The sequence below is a fragment of the Perissodus microlepis genome, chromosome 3, assembly GCF_051167445.1.
Source record: "Perissodus microlepis isolate ML-2025 ecotype Zambia chromosome 3, ASM5116744v1, whole genome shotgun sequence".
Classification (NCBI taxonomy): Eukaryota; Metazoa; Chordata; class Actinopteri; order Cichliformes; family Cichlidae; genus Perissodus; species Perissodus microlepis.
The window spans coordinates 16,590,802-16,611,999 of NC_140463.1; the positions used below are offsets into that span (position 1 = coordinate 16,590,802).

Genomic DNA, 21,198 nt, shown 5'->3' on the forward strand with positions numbered 1-21,198 from the left:
ATATATATATACTCACAACCTAATTTCTCTGAGGCAACAGTGGTAAGCGATTTTTAGCCAGTAAAAATGATAAAAATAAACAGCTAGCCGTTAGTAATGCGCTAATATTTCATAATGGAAAGAATATTTAGTCGCAGCTCCATTACACTTTATTGGCAAACCCAGAATCTATGTGAATATAGAATGAAACCTGCGCATTGATAAGATCAGAAGTAGCTAACCCTTCTGAGCTTGTGTTACATTTGTCAACAAAGACAGAGTTCAGTCTGTGCACAGATGTTTGATGAGGTTGTAAGATGTGGTTGTAATTTGTGGGGACGTGGCCTCTCAGAACGAACTGGTTTGTTTTTATGTGCTCATTGCATGCACTCATCAGTACTTTACAAATTGCACACAAATCTTGTTCAGTTTTCACAGGTAGTTATGGTATAAATTATATGAAGATTAGAAAAAAAGTTACAAAAATTAAACTGATTCCATCTTTAAGTGAGGAATGAGATGATCTAACAACCTGACTTATTGGGTTTTATTTTATTTAATATAAAACAAAAAAAAAAAGTAAAAAAAAAAGAAATTTGAATCTTTACCTATCTGCCTTTTGATAGTCTGATTATCTCAAGATACCCATAGTAAACTACATTTTGTTCAGTGGGATGCACAAAGATTAATTTAATGTTTGACAGAGTAGTGGATCTCTTGGAGGACCAAAGGGAAGATTCATTAATGTAGTAAAGAAGGACATGCATTAAAGATTAAATGTGTGAATTTTTTTTCCCCCCAAAACACCCTTGTGTTTTTCTTTTTCTCTTAGTAGCATATGTATAAAAGCTGTATTGATGTATAAGGGGAACAAAAAAATGAGGTTAGTCATTGTCTTCAATTAAAAAAAGATGGTAGATGGTAGGCTGAGAAGTGAAGGCATGCCGAGTGTTGAGCAGCCAAGTTTTCCCTCTGCCTCGAAAAGCTTAACATTTGTAGTGTCCTCCAACTGCCACAGGATGGCAGACCTCTCCAAGAAGAATCACATGCTCAAAGAGACCACAGACCTCAAAGCACTGTCACTGATTTGTCAATGATGTGGTTCATTCTTAATGCTCTCATACTGAATGCACACCAAAGTATCAGATACTGAACCTCATTTTGACCCCAGTACATTCATGTAAATGTTAAAAAGTGCTGAGACATAAGCCCAGCATGAATGTGTGTGACTGGGTGAGTAAGACTTGTAGAAAGGTGATATAAAGGTGATATACATGTCCATTTACCATTTACTTACTTCTCCACAATCACTAAATATCTCTATTTATATGGGGGCTTATATTATTTAAAACTGCATTGTGCTAAATATCTGTTGTGTAACCAAAACGTTAATCTAGTGTTAAAATGTTAAATTAACACCTGGAAGAAATAAAATATGAATTCTACTGAAATTAGGAAAAGCACTTTTCCAATTTCTTTATCAGTGGAAAAAAACGTTAAAGTGCAAAAGGGTCGGTTGTTATGAAAGTGGTTAGCCATTTTAGTGAAAAGACATTAGCTGTGCTTGCTAGGCTAGCAACTGCTTGTGTGATTATTTGTTGTCTACTAAAAGACCATCCAAGAAGATGTTTGTTACCAGTTCTGACAAATTCTGTCATTGTGTTCATACCTGTTGTTTATGCATGCATCTCACTGGCAAGCATTAGTGACAACAGAGCATTCAATCTTTGGATACTTTTAGCTCAAAGAAAAGCCGCCATGCTAAAACTAGTGCCTCAGAATGGTAGCTCATAGTGATGTGTCGATGGCGAACGAAACGGCTGTTAGAGCCGGATCTTTGAAGTGAAGGAGGCAAGTTTTTTTTTCTTTTTTCTTTCTCTCTCCCTCTCTCGCACTTTTTTTCCGCTTCACTTTGCACAGGACTTGTGCTTTGCGCTGGGAAGAGGGGGGAGGGGCGGTAGTTACACTCTCAGTAGCACAGGAACAGAGCAGGAGGGAAAGAGAGAGAAAGAGAGCCAGAGACAACAACGTCACATTAGCAAGGTATAGTAATCAAGGATTCAGAAAAGTTTATTCATGCAGGTCCATATGACAGAGAATGTGCATCTTCTTTTTGTTTTCATATTTTAATTTATATTTAATTGTGTTGTGATTTGCAGTGTTTTATGTTGTTTCACTTTAAATTTGTTTAAAAGGAAAAAGCTGAAAATTTAAATAGTTAAAAGTTGAAATGGAAATAGTTGGTTTTTGTATTATATGATTTATTTATTACATTTTATGTGGAGTGAATAAATAAAAGTATATTTAAAGTATATTTAAAGTATATTTACAGCACGTACAAACCCCGAAGCACGTATAAACTCCGAAACACGTAAAAACTCTGAAGCAAGGACAAACTCCGAAGCACGTACAAAACCAAACAGAAGTGCTCCAGGATGCTTGGCGCAGTGTTGAGCTTTTGTTACCTAGTGGCTACACAAGCCAGGAAGTGCCAACGACCGGAGTTGGTGTGTGGTAGTAACAGGTAAATGAACCTTTTTTTTTTGAGTTATCTGAATATATATGAGTGCTTGTGTATAAATACACAAACAATACACATATACTTTCAATTGTGTAATTTAAGTGATCTAGGTAGCTCTGTTTTGGAAGTTCAGTTAACGCTAGAAATGTGTTTTGGAGTTTGTACGTGCTTTGTGTCTAGGGGCCATCGTATATATTTATATATAAACATATATAAATAAAACCACTTTTTTTTACATTAGTAATTCCTTTTGTGCATAATTTTGTATTGTTGTTAATAATAAATTAATTAAAGCAACAAAACAACCTGGAGAGCTGGTTGGGAGCCGAAAGAGCCAGCTCTTTTTAGTGAGCCGAGCCGGTTATCTAAAAAGAGCCAGAAATCCCATCACTAGTAGCTCATAAATCAGCCCACAAATCAGCAGCTGATATTAACTCTTAGATCCACGAGTGACTGGACTCTACATTCTTAAGTAAGTTAGTCAAACATTGCTGTTTTCTTGCCTTATCTGCTCGCTGTATTCAATTGTGACAAACTACCTGTTTCGAGCTACAATCGATACACACATACTGTTGACTTTACTTTACGACCTTTGTTTCTAGGAAACTTATGATACCTATCAGAGCGTCATTTTTGAGCCACTTATTAAAGTTTCTGGTAGTAATACAAAAACGGCAGTTTTGTAAAATGTATAAAAGGTAATTAAAAAACTTTCATTATGAAGATATTGAAAGAAAACAACCTCACCAGATCATTTTTGACCCACTTACACATTTAAGGGTTAAGGTGGCTGCTCGCATCTTGTAAAAAAGATAAATTGGTGTAAGGGAGATCAAAAACAAGTAATGGATATCAAACCAGCATTTATGCATCAAAACAGATAATACTGTTAATATATGATTGCATTACTTGCATAGGCAACTTCTTGGGTTGTTTTATAGTTTGGTGTACTTTCCCTGAAATAAAATCGATGCATTTAGTAAGCAGGTCAGTTGCATTAATCAAATCAATAGCATGCCATGATAACTGTTGATGAGCAAACACATTTCGATGTGTTTCCTGCAGCAGCTACCATCAAACAAAACAAGCACGCCTACCAAAATCTTCAGGAAGTGAGAGATCAGCGTCTGTTTTTCTGTTAGTTGGTGTTGACATAGGATGCAGCTAACACCATTCTGCCTGATGCTGAGTGAGTACAAAATTCAACATTCAAGGATATTTTGAACAATTTGGACAATTTTTTTCTTATAATCCATCATTATCCCTGCTTACACTTTTATTTCTTAAACACTGCTTTTATTCGGTCCTTAATATATTATTTTCGTTCTGTTTTTTTTGGTTGTTGTTTTTTTGTTTGTTTTTTTAATTTTCACCCTTTTCTTGTCTCTTTCTCTCTCCCTTCCTTCCCTACAGCCTGTCTTCAGGTCAACCCTGACAGGTCTCAGTTCTTCAGGTATGACAACATCTCTTTGAGCTGTGGCGAACAGTTGAACAACACTGGTTGGAAAGTGAAGAGGAAAACGCTCGCAGGGGGGACCAGACCCTGCTCCTCTGGCTGGGGCTATGCCTCCTCGGGTTCGACTTGCATCATCGGACAAACCTACCCACCAGACAGCGGCGTGTACTGGTGTGAGTCTGTCAGTGGGGAGCAGAGCAATGTGGTCAACATTACCATTACTGGTATGAATAACACTACGTTAAGTTCTGCTATGCAATATTTAAACTTAAAGTCACACTGATTAAGGCAGGTCATTTAGAAACGAAGCAAAGAAAACCTATAAAAATGACAAATCTTGATTTTCTGCATTTTCCAAAGATCAGCCTGTGATTCTGGAGAGTCCTGCCCTTCCCGTGTCCGAGGGTGCCACTGTAACACTGCATTGTACACCTGAGACAAAGTCCTTCAACCAGTTTTTTGATTTCTATAAAGATGGCCACTGCATCAAAAGGAACTCCACAGGAGAAATCACCATTAAAAGGGTTTCTAAATCTGATGAAGGACTCTATAAATGCAGCATTTCAGGAGGTGAAGAATCACTAGGCAGCTGGCTGGCAGTTGATGGTGAGCAACAAAAATCCCATCACATACACAATGTTGAGCAATTTAAAATTTTTAAGCATTTTAAGAAAAAGGAAATAAAAAAAAAAAAAAAGGCTGTTAGAGGAATTATATCTAAAAACTCCAAAATTTGCATATTTGTCTATGTGTTTTGTACATCTGCACATGATGAAGAGAGAAAAACATTCTACCCCTAAAAAAGACACAATTAAAGAAAACATGTATTTAATAAAGCATTTAAATGTATAATTTCCATGTTCATCTCTTTACAGCTTCATCTCAGGAGTTTCCTTCATCTACATCTGCAGCTGAACCGGCCGCTCCCTGCTCTTTTTCTGTCTTAAGACTAGTATTTCACCTGTTGGTGGGAACGCCTTACCTGGTGTCCACTGTTCTACTGGGGCTTATATACCGAGACAGGAGGAGAGGTAAAGTAAACCCTGCAAGTGTGTAAGAGGTATTTCTTATCAGATTGGGTTATAACAACAACAACATGTGCTATCAGCTAGTAAACTATTTTCTGGAGGCTTTTGTTTGTTGTCAGTGACAATTTCTGTTAATCAAAACTGTTGTCTGAAAATAGAATGTTACATAAAATAGATATGTCATCTATAGTTGATTATTTTGTTGTCTTCATTTTTTTTGCATATTTGGCACAGTGACATGCATCAAATCAATCATTAAGAAAATAATAGTCCAATGTATCCAAACCTGTTCATTTTAAGAATTCCCTTAAACAGAACCTTTGTGACAAAGTGAATCAGCCTAAAGATTACAAAAAGCAACAGATTACAAAAAGCAACAGATCATGCCACAATCTACAGGAACTCTTAAAAATCACAGTAATTGCATCCACCACCCTGGAAATGGTTACAAAGCTGTTTATAATGCTTTGAACTTGGAACATCATTTAATATTCCCAGCAGTGACTACCAAAATTACACCGCAAGCGAGGTCACAAAACACCATCTAAAGAACTGCAGCCTTCACTTGGTTCAGTAAAAGTCAGAATTCATGATTCAACAATAAGAGAATGGATACAAATGGTATTCATGGGAGAGTTCTAAGTAAATCACTGCTGACCAAAAAGAAAGGCTCATCTCACAGTGTCAAAAACATCTCGATGATCCCCAAAACTTTTGGCAAAATAATGTCTGGACTCACAAGACAAAAGTTTTTGGAAGGTTTTCTCATCTCACCTTTTCTCAGCATAAGAAGATCATCATGCCATCAGTCAAACAAGGTGGTGGTAGTGTGATAGTCTGGGACAACTTTGCTGCTTCAAGACCCGGACATCTTACCATAATTGATGGAACCATGAATTCTCCTCTCCACCAGAAGGCCCTATATATATATATATATATATATATATATGTATATATATGTATGTATATATATATATATATATATATATGTATGTATGTATGTATGTACACAAAATTTCTCCACAGCAGTGTTACAGGCTCACTGCCAAATGTTTGATTTCGCCCTTACTGCCAAGTAATTATTAGCTCTGAAACATTTAACTGTGACAAATATCAATAAAAGAAAGAAAAACATTGAAAATGGAATGCAAATCCTTTTTTTCACTGTACTGTACGTATAATTTGGCCACTAATTCAAATTCAATTCATAAAAGTCTTCATAAAAGTGGCTGTAGTGGTAGAGCTGGTCATCTACTGATTGGAAGGTTCGTGGTTCGATTCTTGGCTTCCCCCAAGTCTGCATGCCAAATATCCTTGAGCAAGATGCTAACCCCATGTTGCTCTCCGATGCATCCATCGAGTGTGACTGTGTATGAATGTTAGATAGGCTAACAGCTTGGAAAAAGTGATTGGGTGAATGAATTAGTTGTATAAAGCACTTTGAGTGCTCAATTAGACTAGAAAAGCACTATATAAGAACCAGTCCGTTTACGTTAATGCACAATTTTAGAATTCATAAAAGGGAGACTTGGAAACTGTTTGGTTTTAGCACTTACATCAAATAATCAAATCATCCATGCCTACCTGTGTAATGTCATCCTCCTTTTGTTGATACGATGGCAATGGATAATACTCCTTAAAATCTGCTCACCTAATGCCGTATTTGTAGTTCACTCTACGATATATTGACTATATATGTGTGTGTGTGTGTGGGTGTTGGTGTGTGTGAGGTTGGAAATAGAGATAAAGGAAAGTAGATATGTTCGTTTTCATATGTCAAATATAACGTTTGTATGTTCGTTTTCACACTACACATATGTTTTAATGGTCGCCAGAGGGGTTTAACTTTTAAAGATTGGAAATTTTTATTTCCTGTCTGGCTTTATCATTTTACAGTATTAACTGAAGGTTGAAGGCCTTCACTACATAATACTTGGTTATAAGAACTAATAATCTGGTTTCAAATGGTGCTACAAAAGTGTGAATTTGAGCTTTCATAATGAGACTTTATAAATCATTGGTTGATCTCACGGTGGTCATGTCCATTTTTTTATACTGTGTTCATGTCCAATAGATGTTATTGGTAGAAAAAAGTCTGTTCTTTAGGTGCCACGTTATTATAAAGCAGCCATGTTTTTTCTGGTGAACTGTGTTTTGACACCAGCTGCTGTGGTTATTGAGGTTTGCAGGTAAACTCCAAAGTTACAATGTGGTATTGCAGGTGACCTTTGACAAACAAGTTACTTCTAGAAAAATGAGGCAATCTTGATCTGATTAAAAACCTTTTACTGCTGTTTGCTGACGACTGTTAAGACAAAAGCTACAAGAATTCATGTTGCTGTTGTGTTTGTTTTTTCTTCACAGCAGCTCAGAATGCTGCGAAGAGAATGCGCACGGATCATGTCATCATGGAAATAGTTGTTTAACCAAACAAGCTGATGAACATGTACCACGGGGTGTCCTGAATGTGGGTATTCATTTTCCACCAGCTTTCAGTTGACATTTGCCAGCATTTATCTGTGCAGGGCCAACGGGGACTGTAGTGTCATTCAAAAAAAAAAGAGCTGAGGCCTGCGTAAGTGGTCTGTTTGTAACACTTCTACAAACTGACAGAGTCTTCTAATAACTAATGTTATTGTCTTGCTGTATTCTGCCACAGTATTTCATGTTTTGAATTGTTATTTTGTGTGTGCAAGCCCATCACCATGTTGTTTACTTTGTTTATCAGGAAAACAGTAGTTACTATCTGAATATCAGGATAATGTTTTAATACGACTTCATGTTCACTAACACTCGAGTATAAACCTTGGTTTTTATCTCAAAGGGTTTTTCCTGTCCTGCTGCCACTGTGTGTGCCTGCTGCGCAATCTTTCTTCATATCTTATCACTTATAGCCCATTTTGCTGAGGCGATGGTTCACCTGCTTCGATGTATGACACCCGGTCACTGGGGACTATTGATGAGTTAGGCTCAGAGAGAAAGGTTTGAATTCAGTTAACATCCACTCATTTGAATGGAATTTTTATCTGTTTGGAAAACCAAAATTGAATAACCGGAGTGCAAAACGATGCATACTTAATTTGCTTTTTTAGCATCTAGCTAAAACAAACTGGTGGGTTAATAACCCTAGATGGGTCACCAGAGACCTGTTGAATGTTAGGAGATTAAAAACAGAAAGAGCAAGTGTGTGTGTGTGTTTAGAGGAGACCACATGGTGGTGTCAAAGATGTGTCTTAGTTTTTATTCCTGTAATGAGATTTTTTAATCTAATTTTTGTTTTTGGTTTATTTTAAAACAGTGGTAAGGTTTTGAATTAATATTTGATATGTTAGGTTCTTGTCAATAGTTTTTCACCTATTATGATATTTTTGTACAGATTTAACCGATTTTTAAAAAATTGTTTTAGTTGAATTCTTAATTTCATAGCAAGAATAAATCTATTTTAAAAATAAATACTTCATGTCTGGAGATGAAGAGATGCCTCTGATTCATTCTTGTGTTGTTGGTTCGTCCGGAGTGGTTCTTTTGTTTTTTGTGGACTCACTATTAAGGTTTTCATGACCAGTTTCTCCGATCACATTATCAACCCTGCCGAGTGACTTTTCTTAAAATCACAGAAATCTTAGGACTGAATAAATGTTAGTAAGCTTTCCCGGGTTCTGTGTTTTGTTGCTCAACAAAGGCTGTTCACTTTGTTCAGTTCCTTCCTGTTGTGGTGTGGGAGGGGACAGTAGGAGAGCAGAAATATGAAGAGAAACATAAGAGCAAAACTGGCCAGTTCTTTTATTGGCCACAGGTGGCTTTAGTCAAGTTTCCACTCAGTCATAAATCAGTAATAAGCAGTGAAGGTGCAAAGCATGCTGTGACATTTCTGTTGACATGGAGCCCATAGTAAAAGTCCCAGACATGTCTGCTATCTGCTATTTTTGACGTGTGACGCTTTTGACCTTTTGTGACAATTTTCCTCTGTTTTCATAAGAGCAAGAACGTTTGTTGAAAAATATCAAACTGTTAGATTACAGAGGATGTGAAATGCATAATCGCTGTGTGTGAAAAGGAAGTGTAGGGGCCTTCAGCATGTGCTCGGCGAAGTGTTTGTGGTTTTATTTTCATCAGCTTTTGTACGGCTGTCTGTTGTTGTTTTTGTCCACACTTTCATCTCCGTTCAGCATGGGCTCAAGACTTTACTCAAAATTAATAATATTTCTTTAAATTGCAAACAGGGAAATGCAATGATTATTGCTCCATCAGCTCTTTCAGCCAATATGGGTCAGCTGTGGTTAAATTGAGTGTATTCAATCTAGGGGAGTGTAATTTCTGAGAAGACACAGGACACTGTGCCAGTTTAAAAACCCACAACACAAACAGCTCAGCAGTTATATTGAAAGCATGTGCAGTTTAAAATGGTAAAAACGATAAAAAAAATGGAAACGAGTACAAGTGCTTGTTTTGACAGGTAAACTTGTTTGACCTATATTTAGTTTTCTGCTGTGTGGCTGGAAAATCCTGTGGTTTGGTTTCTGAGTAAAGCTGCTCTCCGTTGTGTTCTGTGGTGGGAACACAATAGGACCTATCTCAAACACTGAACCAGAGGTTTCTGACCCTGAATAAGTACTGATGTCACTATCAGCACTGCTGTGTAAATCATAGTGAATCTTTACAAAATCTTCACATTATAAATTATTTAAATATTCTCCAACATTTTGTACATAAGAAGGGAAAAAGGAGGGGGAATTGACGATGAATGAAGTAAAGACAGAAAAATAGAGGTAATTTAGTTCTTTTCTTTTTTGTTATTTTATGTAACAATATGTCTTGGTCAACACAATCACAGCTGCATTGTGCCGAATACAAATGTAAACCACGACCAAGTCTGTCTGACTAAAACCACTTCCTGTGGAAAAATTTGGCCAGATTTGCAAAAACGCTAATATGAAACACTCTTAGGTTTCTGTTGTGTGATACACTTTTAATCTACATTCTCATATTCTTATAAAGACTCACTAAATCGCACTCATTCTCAGAACAAATCAAATGTCAAACTTGCTCCAGCAAAGAATGTGAAATACAGCTTGGCCAGAGGTAACCAATAGAATTAGCACCATCTGCTGGTTTTCTCTTAATACAAGCAATCCAAATGATTTAATAGTACAGACATTTAATGTTAAACATAGAAATGAATAAAATACACACACAAACACACACACACTGGCACAGTGGCACAGTGGGGTTTGGGTTACCACCAATAAGCCAAATCTATCTATCTATCTATCTATCTATCTATGTATGAATGATTCTACAGCTGTTTCCATTTTAAGTTTCCAACCTTGCCAGAACACTTTGGGTGTGGCCCCTTCCTGTTCCAACATGACTGTGCACCAGAGCACAAACCAAGGTCCATAAATACATGGATGAGTCCTGACATCAGCCTCTTCTGGAATAATGATCAAAAACTCTTACATTCCTAAACTTTGTGGAAAGCCTTCCCAGAAGAGTTGAAGCCCTATGACTAAAGAATGGGATGTCACTGTAGTTTGTATGCATGTGAAGGCAGATGAGCAAACCCCTATAGTTTGTATGCACTCAAAAAAATCTAAAGTGACATGCATTCAAAAACTATTTACATTTTAAAAGAAAGATAATGGCTGTTTTGTGTTTGTCTAAATGATGAGATTATGGTCATATTAGGTTTATTGTTATCACCAGCACTGATTTCCACCTCACGGGGTTAAAAGAGCTTAATGTGTTTGTCAGCCCTAACAGCCCTGACTTTCCTTCACCACCCAGATCACAAAACGTAAACAATAAACAATAAAGCAACAGAACTAAAGTGCTTTTAGTGCTCAGTTGTAGCAGAAAGGTGCATTATAAGAACTTTTCTTTTTTCTTTTCAGGCTTCAAACCTCAGTGCCTTACTTCCAACCATTTTCTCTGTAGATATTAAACCTGCCTCATTTGTATCTTTACATTTAAGTCTGTAAGATGTTAAAGGATGAAATACACACATCTAAAAGCTGCTCTCTGTAGCTTTTATTTACAACTCTGTACATGTATGTCATGCCATCATTCCACCACCAGATAGAGCCAAAGACTAATATCAGTACACTGGAGATTGACATAATGGTGCGATTCTTCATCAGTAAACAATATGCATCTATATTATATAGTATATACATCTGTAGAAATGTGACTTATTTACTGAGAAAAAAAATGTGCAGTAACAACGTTTGTGATATCCTTTTCCCAAGTTCACTAGATTTTATAGCCAGTTTTGTTTTTCCATAATCTCTTTCTTCATCCATTAGACTACTTTATCTGTAAAAATAAAGAAAAAAATACTGTTGAACGACTGACTTTACACTGTTGTTTTTAAGCCAAAATAAAAGTTAAAGTCAAGAAACAGGAGAACTTTTGACTCACAAAACGCGTGTGGACTTCCTCTCACCACCCAGACCACAATGCCAACAGTCGCTGCAACACCTACAGCCCCACACACAGCGCCAGCAATTTTGCCAGCACGACTGCTGTCATCACCTGCATGTACGCAAGGCAGAAGGAGAATAGCTGAAGTAATCAAGTACATTGTATTCATTCATTTTATACCCTGGCTGCACATTTTCAACCCATTAAAAGTATTCATAGTTACCTGATGCTTTGGACTCATCTGCCACCATAGTTGATATGCTCAGTGTTTCTGTTTCGGTTACTGTTAAAGACAAACATATCGACATGGTTGGAAAATGGCCACATTCAGATTCATTCCAGTCCTGCACCACCACCAAGGAGAAAAACATGCATTATTTTGCAGCTACAACTAGTGATGGCTGAATGGCTCTGTCTTGTTGGGCACAACAAACATCTTTGTTTTGATCACTCCTAGTAGAATTACACAAAAAATGCATTTGATAACTGAACGCCACTAATGGTAATAACAGGTTACAATAACCAGACGTCAGTGATGCAGGACTTTGACACAATATTAATGCTATACGTGTTTGACGCACCAGTAGTCGTGCTCGCTGGAGTAGTTGAAGGCAGAACGGTTGTTGGCATAGATGTTGTGATGACTGGTTCTGAAAACATGATAATAAACATGTAAAAATAATTGATCGTGAAAAGCAATGAAGGGAAAAACATAATGTGAGTGTGCTCACCTGTGCGATAGCTCACAATCACACATCGTAGCTCAGACTGATATTTGGCTGCACTGATGAACAATTGAAATAGTACAAAAACATCAATTTAAAATATTCCAGTCCTCGTGTATTTACTGTATGATGTGCTTTTCACTTATTATTATTAATGGATCCAAATCCCACACTGACTTTTTCTCTGCCTGGACTAAGAAGCAGATGGGATGATCTTCTCCATCTTGATTCTCAGATGGCGTCCAAGTCAGGATAAATTCGCCATGTGATTCGGTGTGTTTTACGACATTGTGCGGTCCACTGAACAAAAGCTTTAAAACCCTTAAAAACACACACAAAGGAGAGATTGATGCTGAAAAGTATCAGATATAGAAATAAAAAGACAAAGATAAACCCTAAACACCAATAACCCAAAAACAACAATATAAGGTAGTACTATATTTATTCTGCCTCAAATGAAGGGAGTATTTAATTGTTTCAGTTTGTTTGTCTGTTTGTTAGAATTCTAGCATCCACAGTTTTGAAGATATAATTTTCCAATTTTGTGTGATGATAGATACCAAAAACAGCTGATTTAATTTGGGTCAAAACTGGGTCAAGGTCACACTAAATGTGAAAATCTGTAAAAACAAACAAACAAACAAACTTTATATTAGCCACAATTTTGTAATGTAATGTTAATTTATTTTCTTCAAACTTCACAACACTATGACCTTGACCTTCATTGTCAGCACTCAAGGTCAAAGGTCAAATTTCAAGAAACCATATCTTTTCATTTTTTTCAATTGAATGTTGCAATGACTCAATAACAGGGTGACATCATCATATTGCAATAAAAACATCATAAAGCGCTAAAGTTTTAGTACAGCCCTTCAGTTTTGGGGAAGTTAGACTCTCTGAGAGCGCTTGTTGCTTGTTTAATTGATTCTTGGGATTTAACTTCGTGGGCGCTCCACCTTTGTATTAAGTAGAGGGATCTAAAGACTAAACCTTTAAAAAACACACGTGTAATGGTGCAAAAATTGTATTTCTTTGTAAGGTAAACATGGTACAAATATGTTCTGTATTTACTCACGTAGCGTTTGTCGCCTCTGCCACAATGGTAATGTTCACTGTGTCATTAGTGTACATGCGAGCCCCATTGGCTGGGGTTGGAGGTAGAAACCTGGGCAGGTAGACTCCCTCTGAGCATGATGGTGCAGGAGGGTCCACTGGAAAAAGATTTTTTTGGTCATTACAATAGATAGCTAGTAAAGTAGTGTAGCAAGCAATTTAACCTTGATATGAAGTTTATCAAATTTTGGTTGCTAAATTAAGAAACTGGTTTGATATGTAAGGTTCCAGCGGACATATTTGAAACAGCAACATTATGTTTCTGGTCAAAACTGGCATTAAACTGACAGAAAGTCAGAGTTAATTTGCACATGTGCAGAGGAGGGATACAGGACATATTGGGCAATAGATGTTGAATACAGAGCTGTCAGGCAGGAGAAAAAGAGGAAGACCGCAGAGAAGATTGATGGATGTGGTGAAGGAGGACATGCAGAGGGTTGGTGTGACAGAGGAGGATGCTGGTATAGGGTGAGATGCAGGAAGATGATCTGCTGTGGCGACCCATAAAGGGAGCAGCCGTGAGTGAGTTGATCTTTTCTTGCAGCTCTATGGAGTATAACATCCCTGTGCTGATTTTACTTTGAATAAACAAGATCCTCAAATGGTAAAAAGCTTTGAAAAAGAAAAAAAACCTACCCATCAGAGCAAATCTGATTGGTATTTTGCTGAGAGCCTCGCTGGGAGTGATGTTTGTCTGAAAACCATAATCACTGATGATGATAGTCTTTTTTGGGAAGTCCTCCATTTCCAGCTGTACTGCATATGAACCTTCATCTCGCCTGCTGACAGGATTAAATGACAATGTGCAAGCCTGCACAAGTTTGGTGAAGACTTGTTAAAAGTGGGCATTGTGTTTGAATTTGAGGGGTAGAAATGTTTGTGAATTGTGGACAGACAAACAGATGGATGGAAGAAAGACATTTTATCAGCGCTTACCATCAGCAGTCCTTCAGCTAGAAGAGCTAAAAATTAATAATTTACAACATTTCTCTGTTTCTGTGACTAGTTTTTACTGTAGTATCATTCTGTAAGTGTATGTGACAGCCATTGAAACTCACTTGTGAGATGGTCAGAACAGACGGTGGTGTACAAGGATTACACTCATCTGCGTCTATGTCTCCAAATCTGCATTTAACCTTGTCTCCATCAGGGTCAAAGGCCGACAGGGTGAAGACTCTTTGACAGTTTGAAGGGACTCTGGCACATAGAAATCACATGCAGTACAGTAAATACAAAACTCACCCAAAAATCAGCACTGTAACTTTGGTTTTTAACAACTGCAGTTTCAACAAGGCTTCCTCCAAGCAAAACAAAAATAAAATACATGTAAGGACTGTCAAGAATCACCCATTTAACCCTGTTAACATTCACCATGTCACTGGATATTCTTTAAGGGTTATAGATCGGGATAGAGCTCTGATATCTCCACATATTTTAAAAATATTGGAAAATGGAAAATCCTGTAACAGCAAAGCTGTAATACCAAAATGTGTGAGGCATTGGTTGAAAGGTGAAAAGAGACTTTAAAAATAGGTAGCCATAATGTTTTGCTCGTGTCCTATTGTCTGCTACTGACTTGGTTTTATGTGAAAAAAAATAATATGCAAGTCATATTTTATTTCCATACTTTCTGAGCAGAGTTTACGTTTACTCCTTGTGCCTGTGCAGGTTCTCTTCCTCCCACAGTCCAAAGACATGCAGGTTAGTTTAAATGTCATTTATTAATTAGCCATTTGTGTGAATGTGAATGCAAACATTTGCCTGTCTCTCTGTGTTCACTCGGTGATGGAATAACAACCTTTCCAGAGAGTTTTTTGGCTTACCACAGTGCAAACACATAAGAGACGATCATGTCCCATGAAAGTTGCAAATACTATAATCATGGTCATGGTTCTGGGTCCTTGTGACCCAGCATTTTGAGTTTCTTTGTTTTGGTGATATTTTGTATTATGGTTTATGTTCCTGTTCATTAGTAGTCTTAGCTTGTTTCGAGTTTCTCATGTTCCTTGTTTAAGTCTTTGATGATTAGGCTCTCTGTTGTGTCTTTGTCCTGTAGGTCTTTCTTCATGTCCATGGTTATCCATGTTTCCCCAGCCCGTCATGTATCCTCTCGCCCCCTCTCCTCCACTCCTCTGTCAAGCTCATGTGTCAGTCTGGTGTTCCTTTGTTTCCTGTTTTATTGTGAAAGTCTTGCATTCCTTATTCAGTGTGTTTAGTTTTGTTTTCCCATTCTCGTTGTGTATAATTCGTCTCAGCTGTGTTCCCCATGTGTTTTCTGTTGCCTCATGATTTTACTGTGTATTTAAGCCCTCTGTTTCCCTCTGTCCAGTGTTGCATTCTCCCTCATCTGTTGTGCTTCTCCGTGTGTTTCTTCGTTAGTTCAGTATTCCTGAAATTTCCCTGTTTAGTTTTGTATTGTTTATTCCACTCAGCAAATAAAACTGTGTTTTTGTGTTAACGTCCTGCCTATGAGTCTGCATTTGGGTCCTTTCCTGCCTTCATTACAGTAAGTTTATGACAATAAAAACAATAAAGAAGCTTACCGCAGGGCTGGCAGGATGGTGGTCTGAGGTGACTTGTTTGGCTGATTAGTGTCGAGACGAGTCCTCAGGTCCACGTTAGTCAGAGCTCTCCATTTCTTCACCTTGTTTTTGGTTTGAATCCAGTCACCGCCATCTAATCTTTGGGTTTTCAAAGGAGGTAATTTGGTTATTTTCTATACACAACTTATGCTAAGAATTTGTGCAACATATACTAATTAGTATTCATTCATACAAGAAATGATGGGTTATTGTTATCAACCTGCCATGCGGGTGGGTGGGAACCTGATGGACACTCAATGTTGCAAAGGTGCACCTAATAATAATCTGGGATATATTTAAATTTTAATGGCTTTGATCTCAACGTCAAGGTTAAAGTACAAGTTTTCTGAAAACCTTGTCTGTGTGATAATTCTATAACGAGGTCATCTAGGCGTCTCAAATGATTGCAATTATCAACTCAAGGTCAAGGTCAGAGGTCAAAATCAATCAATTTTCCTGTAGATTCCTGGTGGAGCATAGGTCCGTCTAGGTCAGAGGTCAAGTTTACTGAAAATCTTGTAAATACAAATTGATGTATGTAAATAGATCTTTGTGAAATAGCAGGCAATGAAGTATAATTAGGTTTTGATGATGTTTTAGGTAAGACAAGTCAGGTAAGACTACACTGTGAATGAAAAAGGGTTCATATATATTAAGGTGTGATGCATGACATTTGATGCATTGTTAATTGTTGTTTTTGGTTTTTAATGTTTGTTAACTAGAATTCTTACGCTGATTGGGAAGACTAGAGAGAACATAGAAATTCCTTTTGTGTTGTGTCTGGCAGGACATCTGGCATTAAATCAAAATCAAATATGCAGTGCTACCTGTAATAGTGTGGCAGCCCACTGCAAATGCGGGAGGAGATGAAAGTAGCTGTTACATAATCTGATTGCCTCAAATTAGGATTAGGGGCTGGTTTGGAGTTATCATCTATGATAATTTAGACCTCAGAGGATTAAACCTTTCTTTTTTTATATGACGTGTTACTGACCGTAGCTGAAACACAGCATTGCTGGAAACCTCCCGAGACATGACTCCTTCCCTCTGACACCACTCTTTGTCCTCCTCATCCACAATGCTCAGCTCCACACTCTCTGTACCACAGTCACCGCTGACACAGCTCCACGTGTCTTGATCGGTGCATGAGCGAAAGCTCAGCTTGTAGTGAAAGACCACCTGTAATATTGTAACAATAACTTGCTTTTAGGAGCCTTTTGGAATGTCAGTGAATAATAATTAACAACAGCAATGCCAACAACATATCAAATCCTTGGCTTAGAGACTGCAGTAAGGATTGCACTGTGGGTTCACACACTGGCAGCTGTGCACAGCAGAGACGTGTTTGCCTTTACTTCAATCCTCCTTAAGTAATAAGTAAAAATCTGAGCCCCTATTTCAGACTAAACTAAAGAGTCCTGGCATTAATGGTATAGGTACACCTACCGTGACAGAGCCATTATGCGTCTTGTCTTTGGGGGTAAAAGTCATCACTGTCCCAAAGAAATGGTTAGCCTGAGAACCAAAGAGCAGCAGCAATAGAAACAGGAGCAGCATGTTTATATCCATAGTTGTGATCAGTGAAACTGCGTAGCCCTAAAATAAAGCTTAAAATAGAGTAAAATAAAGTCCTTGACCCAGTTATGTATGGCTCTGAAATGAAACAAACAACATGTTTTTCTCCCAGTACTCCTCCTACTTTTGTCTCCTCCCTTTACAACGATAACTATGACACAGTTATGTTGTAAACTGAGAGCAGACAAACGGAGGCTGTCTCTTCAGTCAAGGCTTCATCGTACAAGCATGACTTTTCTCTTGATCCTGTTTACTTTTTGCTCTAATCAATCTGATTGTATTGAGGAGCACCACCTTTAAAGTTCACATCTCTTTCTCTCTCACTCTCTTGTTTTTGACAGAGTAGCAGTGGAAATATGATATGTGGCTTCTGCCATTCCTGAACGTGAGAAGGAAGCAGAAGGGTGTGCCAGCTGCTACCACGATCCAAACATTCTGGCACTGCAGGAAGCTGACTCACCAACTTATACAAGCTTTAATTATTCCCACAATAGTGCTGTGATTATGTGCAGATTTACTCTTAAATCATGCAGTCTGACTCAGTGTGCACTACTATGTTAAACAGCAACTACAGATTACTTATAGGTCCTAAAGTACTTTCTTTTTTATCTTTATGTAGGACATTCCATTTCATTTGTATGAAGATAATGGATTCTGGATTGTCAGGCCATTCTCATTTCCATAGGTCTAAAATGATGCAGTTTTGTCTCAGCCACTGCTGTGTCACAGTTAGGCTCTCCTTTGGCAGTGGTGCAACCCAGTGGGAACCTCTGGGAATGGAAAATCTCCTTGAGGCGACTGTTGTTGTGATTTGGCGCTATATAAATAAAATTTAATTGAAAATAAAGTCATCACTAATGTGCCAATAATGGCTGATGACTGATTTTAGTCACTTAGTCAGCCTGTGCCAATGATTGCAACTCATCTGTGACATGTCTATATACATTGGGGAACTCAATTAGTTCCATCCTGGTTTTATTGCTTTATAAAAGCAAGCTTGCCAAGTGATTTGCAGTTAAATCACTGTAATGTTACAACTAAGTTACTATTTCTGAATGAATTTCTGTTTCATTCTGTTTCTGTTTGAGGTTCTGGTTGGATTCTGAATGTAGGTACTTAATGGGAATCTTTGTGTAGATGGCAACAGATTTCACATTTTTTGCTGATTTTCACAATTAATCACAATATTATCGCAGATTGCATGTAATGGACAAACTTGACACCATCCATCCATTCATCCATGGATGGATTGACACTCCCTATACAAACTAATATCAGACTGGCTCTGCCTTATTGTTGTTTTATCACCATCTTGAATCACCTCAGTCGTTTTGAAGCTGCCAGCTGACTGTAAGTGGTCACCATTCACATCTATAAAGCAACCATTTGAAAGATAATGAGATCTTAAGTTCCTTAAGCAGACTCCCATGATAAATGTCCAACTTGACACCAGAAAAAAGGAGCCAGGAGGCATCATTTTCCCAAAGATGGTGCAAAACAAAACTAATATGACCTCAACATCCAGCTGCAGGCTCAACAGATGTCTGCAGGATCTTCAAGAAAATTGAAAAGCAGCAGGGAATTGACTTAACTTTGCTATTTACAATATAAATAGCACAGTTGTCAGAGTTGGCCTAATGTTTTTCAAATGTTTAAGTTGGGGGAAATAAGCTTTTCCCTTTTTCAAAAACAGCTGCAACATTTTAGTACCAAGGAAATGCTGGACACCAAACTGGAGCCACAGATGTCAGTGGCTATTGGAAGACCTGGCACAAGAATTTCAGCAGTGACTCACATATGCCCACATATTCTGGCTGCCACGATCTCTTTCCTATTTAAATTCCTCCAACATCTGGAAGACATGCTTTGTACAATTTAGCTCTGGAATTTGTTAAAATGTGGGTTGGTCTTCAAAAGGCACCAGAGTAGAATTGGCTTCACATTGTATGAAAAGAGGACCGATGAAAATAACTTTAGCTCTCTAGTCATCACTTTTATAGTCACCTACATTAAAACATAGTATGATGAGCTTAGACTACTTTACTTAGGATACTTTGTAGCCTTTTAACTGCAGACCTCTGAGGGGGGCGGGCAGTCCCAAGACTGGAAATTGACAGATAAAACTATCCAATTGTATGTTAACTAGAAAACGTTTGCTCTGCTCCAAAGAGCTCCAAGAATAAAAAATGCTGCTCTATCTGCAGAACAATCCCTCATATATTTGATACTTATGGTACAACTTGCTGGTAGCACTCCTGCATGTTTGGCTTTGATATAAATGCTAGAACCTTTAGCTGTTGGCATAGGTGTGTCTTTATTTATCATACTTACAGTGTCTCCATTGTGAGCAGACATACACAGACATGTCCATGTATGATCATGTACAAACTTGCTCTCATGTCACCAGGCAGTGAAAATAATCAGTTGTTGGTCTGATCGGTACATGCTGATCTCAGTACTGAGGCAGTTTTTAGGTGAAGAACCCAAATATTAACATCGTCAATGTATAATCTACCACAGATGTGTAAAACTCAGTTTCACTAAAGGCAACACTATGAAATGAGAATCAGACAATCAGAGAATGAGTTAAAATGTGCACAGAAATTCCCTCTCTGGTGGAAAAGGTTTGGTGCACTGAACGTTGTTTAAATAAGGAAACCAATAACATAGGTTCAAAGGTCATTGTCATAAAATGCAGTCAAGGAGTTGCTAAATCAAAAGCTCCTGTTGATAACAGTTCAACAGGGACTACTGTGAGTTTTAGGATTCTGACAGACATCAATGTTGCCATAACATGTAAATGTGTTAATCAGCTGAGAATCACCAAAGTATCCAAAGAATACATCAGTGAGCAAAATGTTTCTTGAGCTATAGGAAATGAGGCTCTTAAACCAAAGTAATCATTTCAAAGTATCCATTTAATTTTTTTGAGAATATATACAGTGGGGCAAAAAAGTATTTAGTCAGCCACCGATTGTGCAAGTTCCCCCACCTAAAATGATGACAGAGGTCAGTAATTTGCACCAGAGGTACACTTCAACTGTGAGAGACAGAATGTGAAAAAAAAAAAAAAAAAAAAAAAAAAAAACCATGAATCCACATGGTAGGATTTGTAAAGAATTTATTCGTAAATCAGGGTGGAAAATAAGTATTTGGTCAATAACAAAAATACAACTCAATACTTTGTAACATAACCTTTGTTGGCAATAACAGAGGTCAAACGTTTACTATAGGTCTTTACCAGGTTTGCACACACAGTAGCTGGTATTTTGGCCCATTCCTCCATGCAGATCTTCTCGAGAGCAGTGATGTTTTGGGGCTGTTGCCGAGCAACACGGACTTTCAACTCCCGCCACAGATTTTCTATGGGGTTGAGGTCTGGAGACTGGCTAGGCCACTCCAGGACTTTCAAATGCTTCTTACGGAGCCACTCTTTTGTTGCCCGGGCGGTGTGTTTTGGATCATTGTCATGTTGGAAGACCCAGCCTCGTTTCATCTTCAAAGTTCTCACTGATGGAAGGAGGTTTTGGCTCAAAATCTCACGATACATGGCCCCATTCATTCTGTCCTTAACACGGATCAGTCGTCCTGTCCCCTTGGCAGAAAAACAGCCCCATAGCATGATGTTTCCACCCCCATGCTTCACAGTAGGTATGGTGTTCTTGGGATGCAACTCAGTATTCTTCTTCCTCCAAACACGACGAGTTGAGTTTATACCAAAAAGTTCTACTTTGGTTTCATCTGACCACATGACATTCTCCCAATCCTCTGCTGTATCATCCATGTGCTCTCTGGC

At 37.9% G+C, this 21,198-nt stretch overlaps 2 protein-coding genes across 2 annotated transcripts; one reads left to right on the top strand and one right to left on the bottom strand.

Annotated features, from left to right (window-relative positions):
- Positions 1-3,601: 3,601 nt before the first annotated feature.
- On the top strand, positions 3,602-8,352 carry LOC146390194 (high affinity immunoglobulin gamma Fc receptor I-like). Its single transcript, XM_084923211.1, has 5 exons — positions 3,602-3,689; positions 3,914-4,180; positions 4,317-4,562; positions 4,832-4,987; positions 7,349-8,352. The coding sequence occupies exons 1-5, from the start codon at positions 3,659-3,661 to the stop codon at positions 7,408-7,410; spliced, it is 762 nt and encodes a 253-aa protein (XP_084779337.1). The 5' UTR covers positions 3,602-3,658; the 3' UTR covers positions 7,411-8,352.
- Positions 8,353-10,992: 2,640 nt separating this feature from the next.
- Positions 10,993-17,528, bottom strand: LOC146390195 (uncharacterized). The gene is made up of 12 exons (XM_084923226.1): positions 17,274-17,528; positions 16,822-17,006; positions 15,789-15,926; positions 14,304-14,442; positions 13,882-14,056; positions 13,208-13,343; positions 12,310-12,453; positions 12,139-12,191; positions 11,989-12,057; positions 11,631-11,690; positions 11,405-11,518; positions 10,993-11,299 (listed from the first exon to the last, which is right to left on the bottom strand). The coding sequence occupies exons 1-12, from the start codon at positions 17,394-17,396 to the stop codon at positions 11,286-11,288; spliced, it is 1,350 nt and encodes a 449-aa protein (XP_084779352.1). The 5' UTR covers positions 17,397-17,528; the 3' UTR covers positions 10,993-11,285.
- Positions 17,529-21,198: the final 3,670 nt, after the last annotated feature.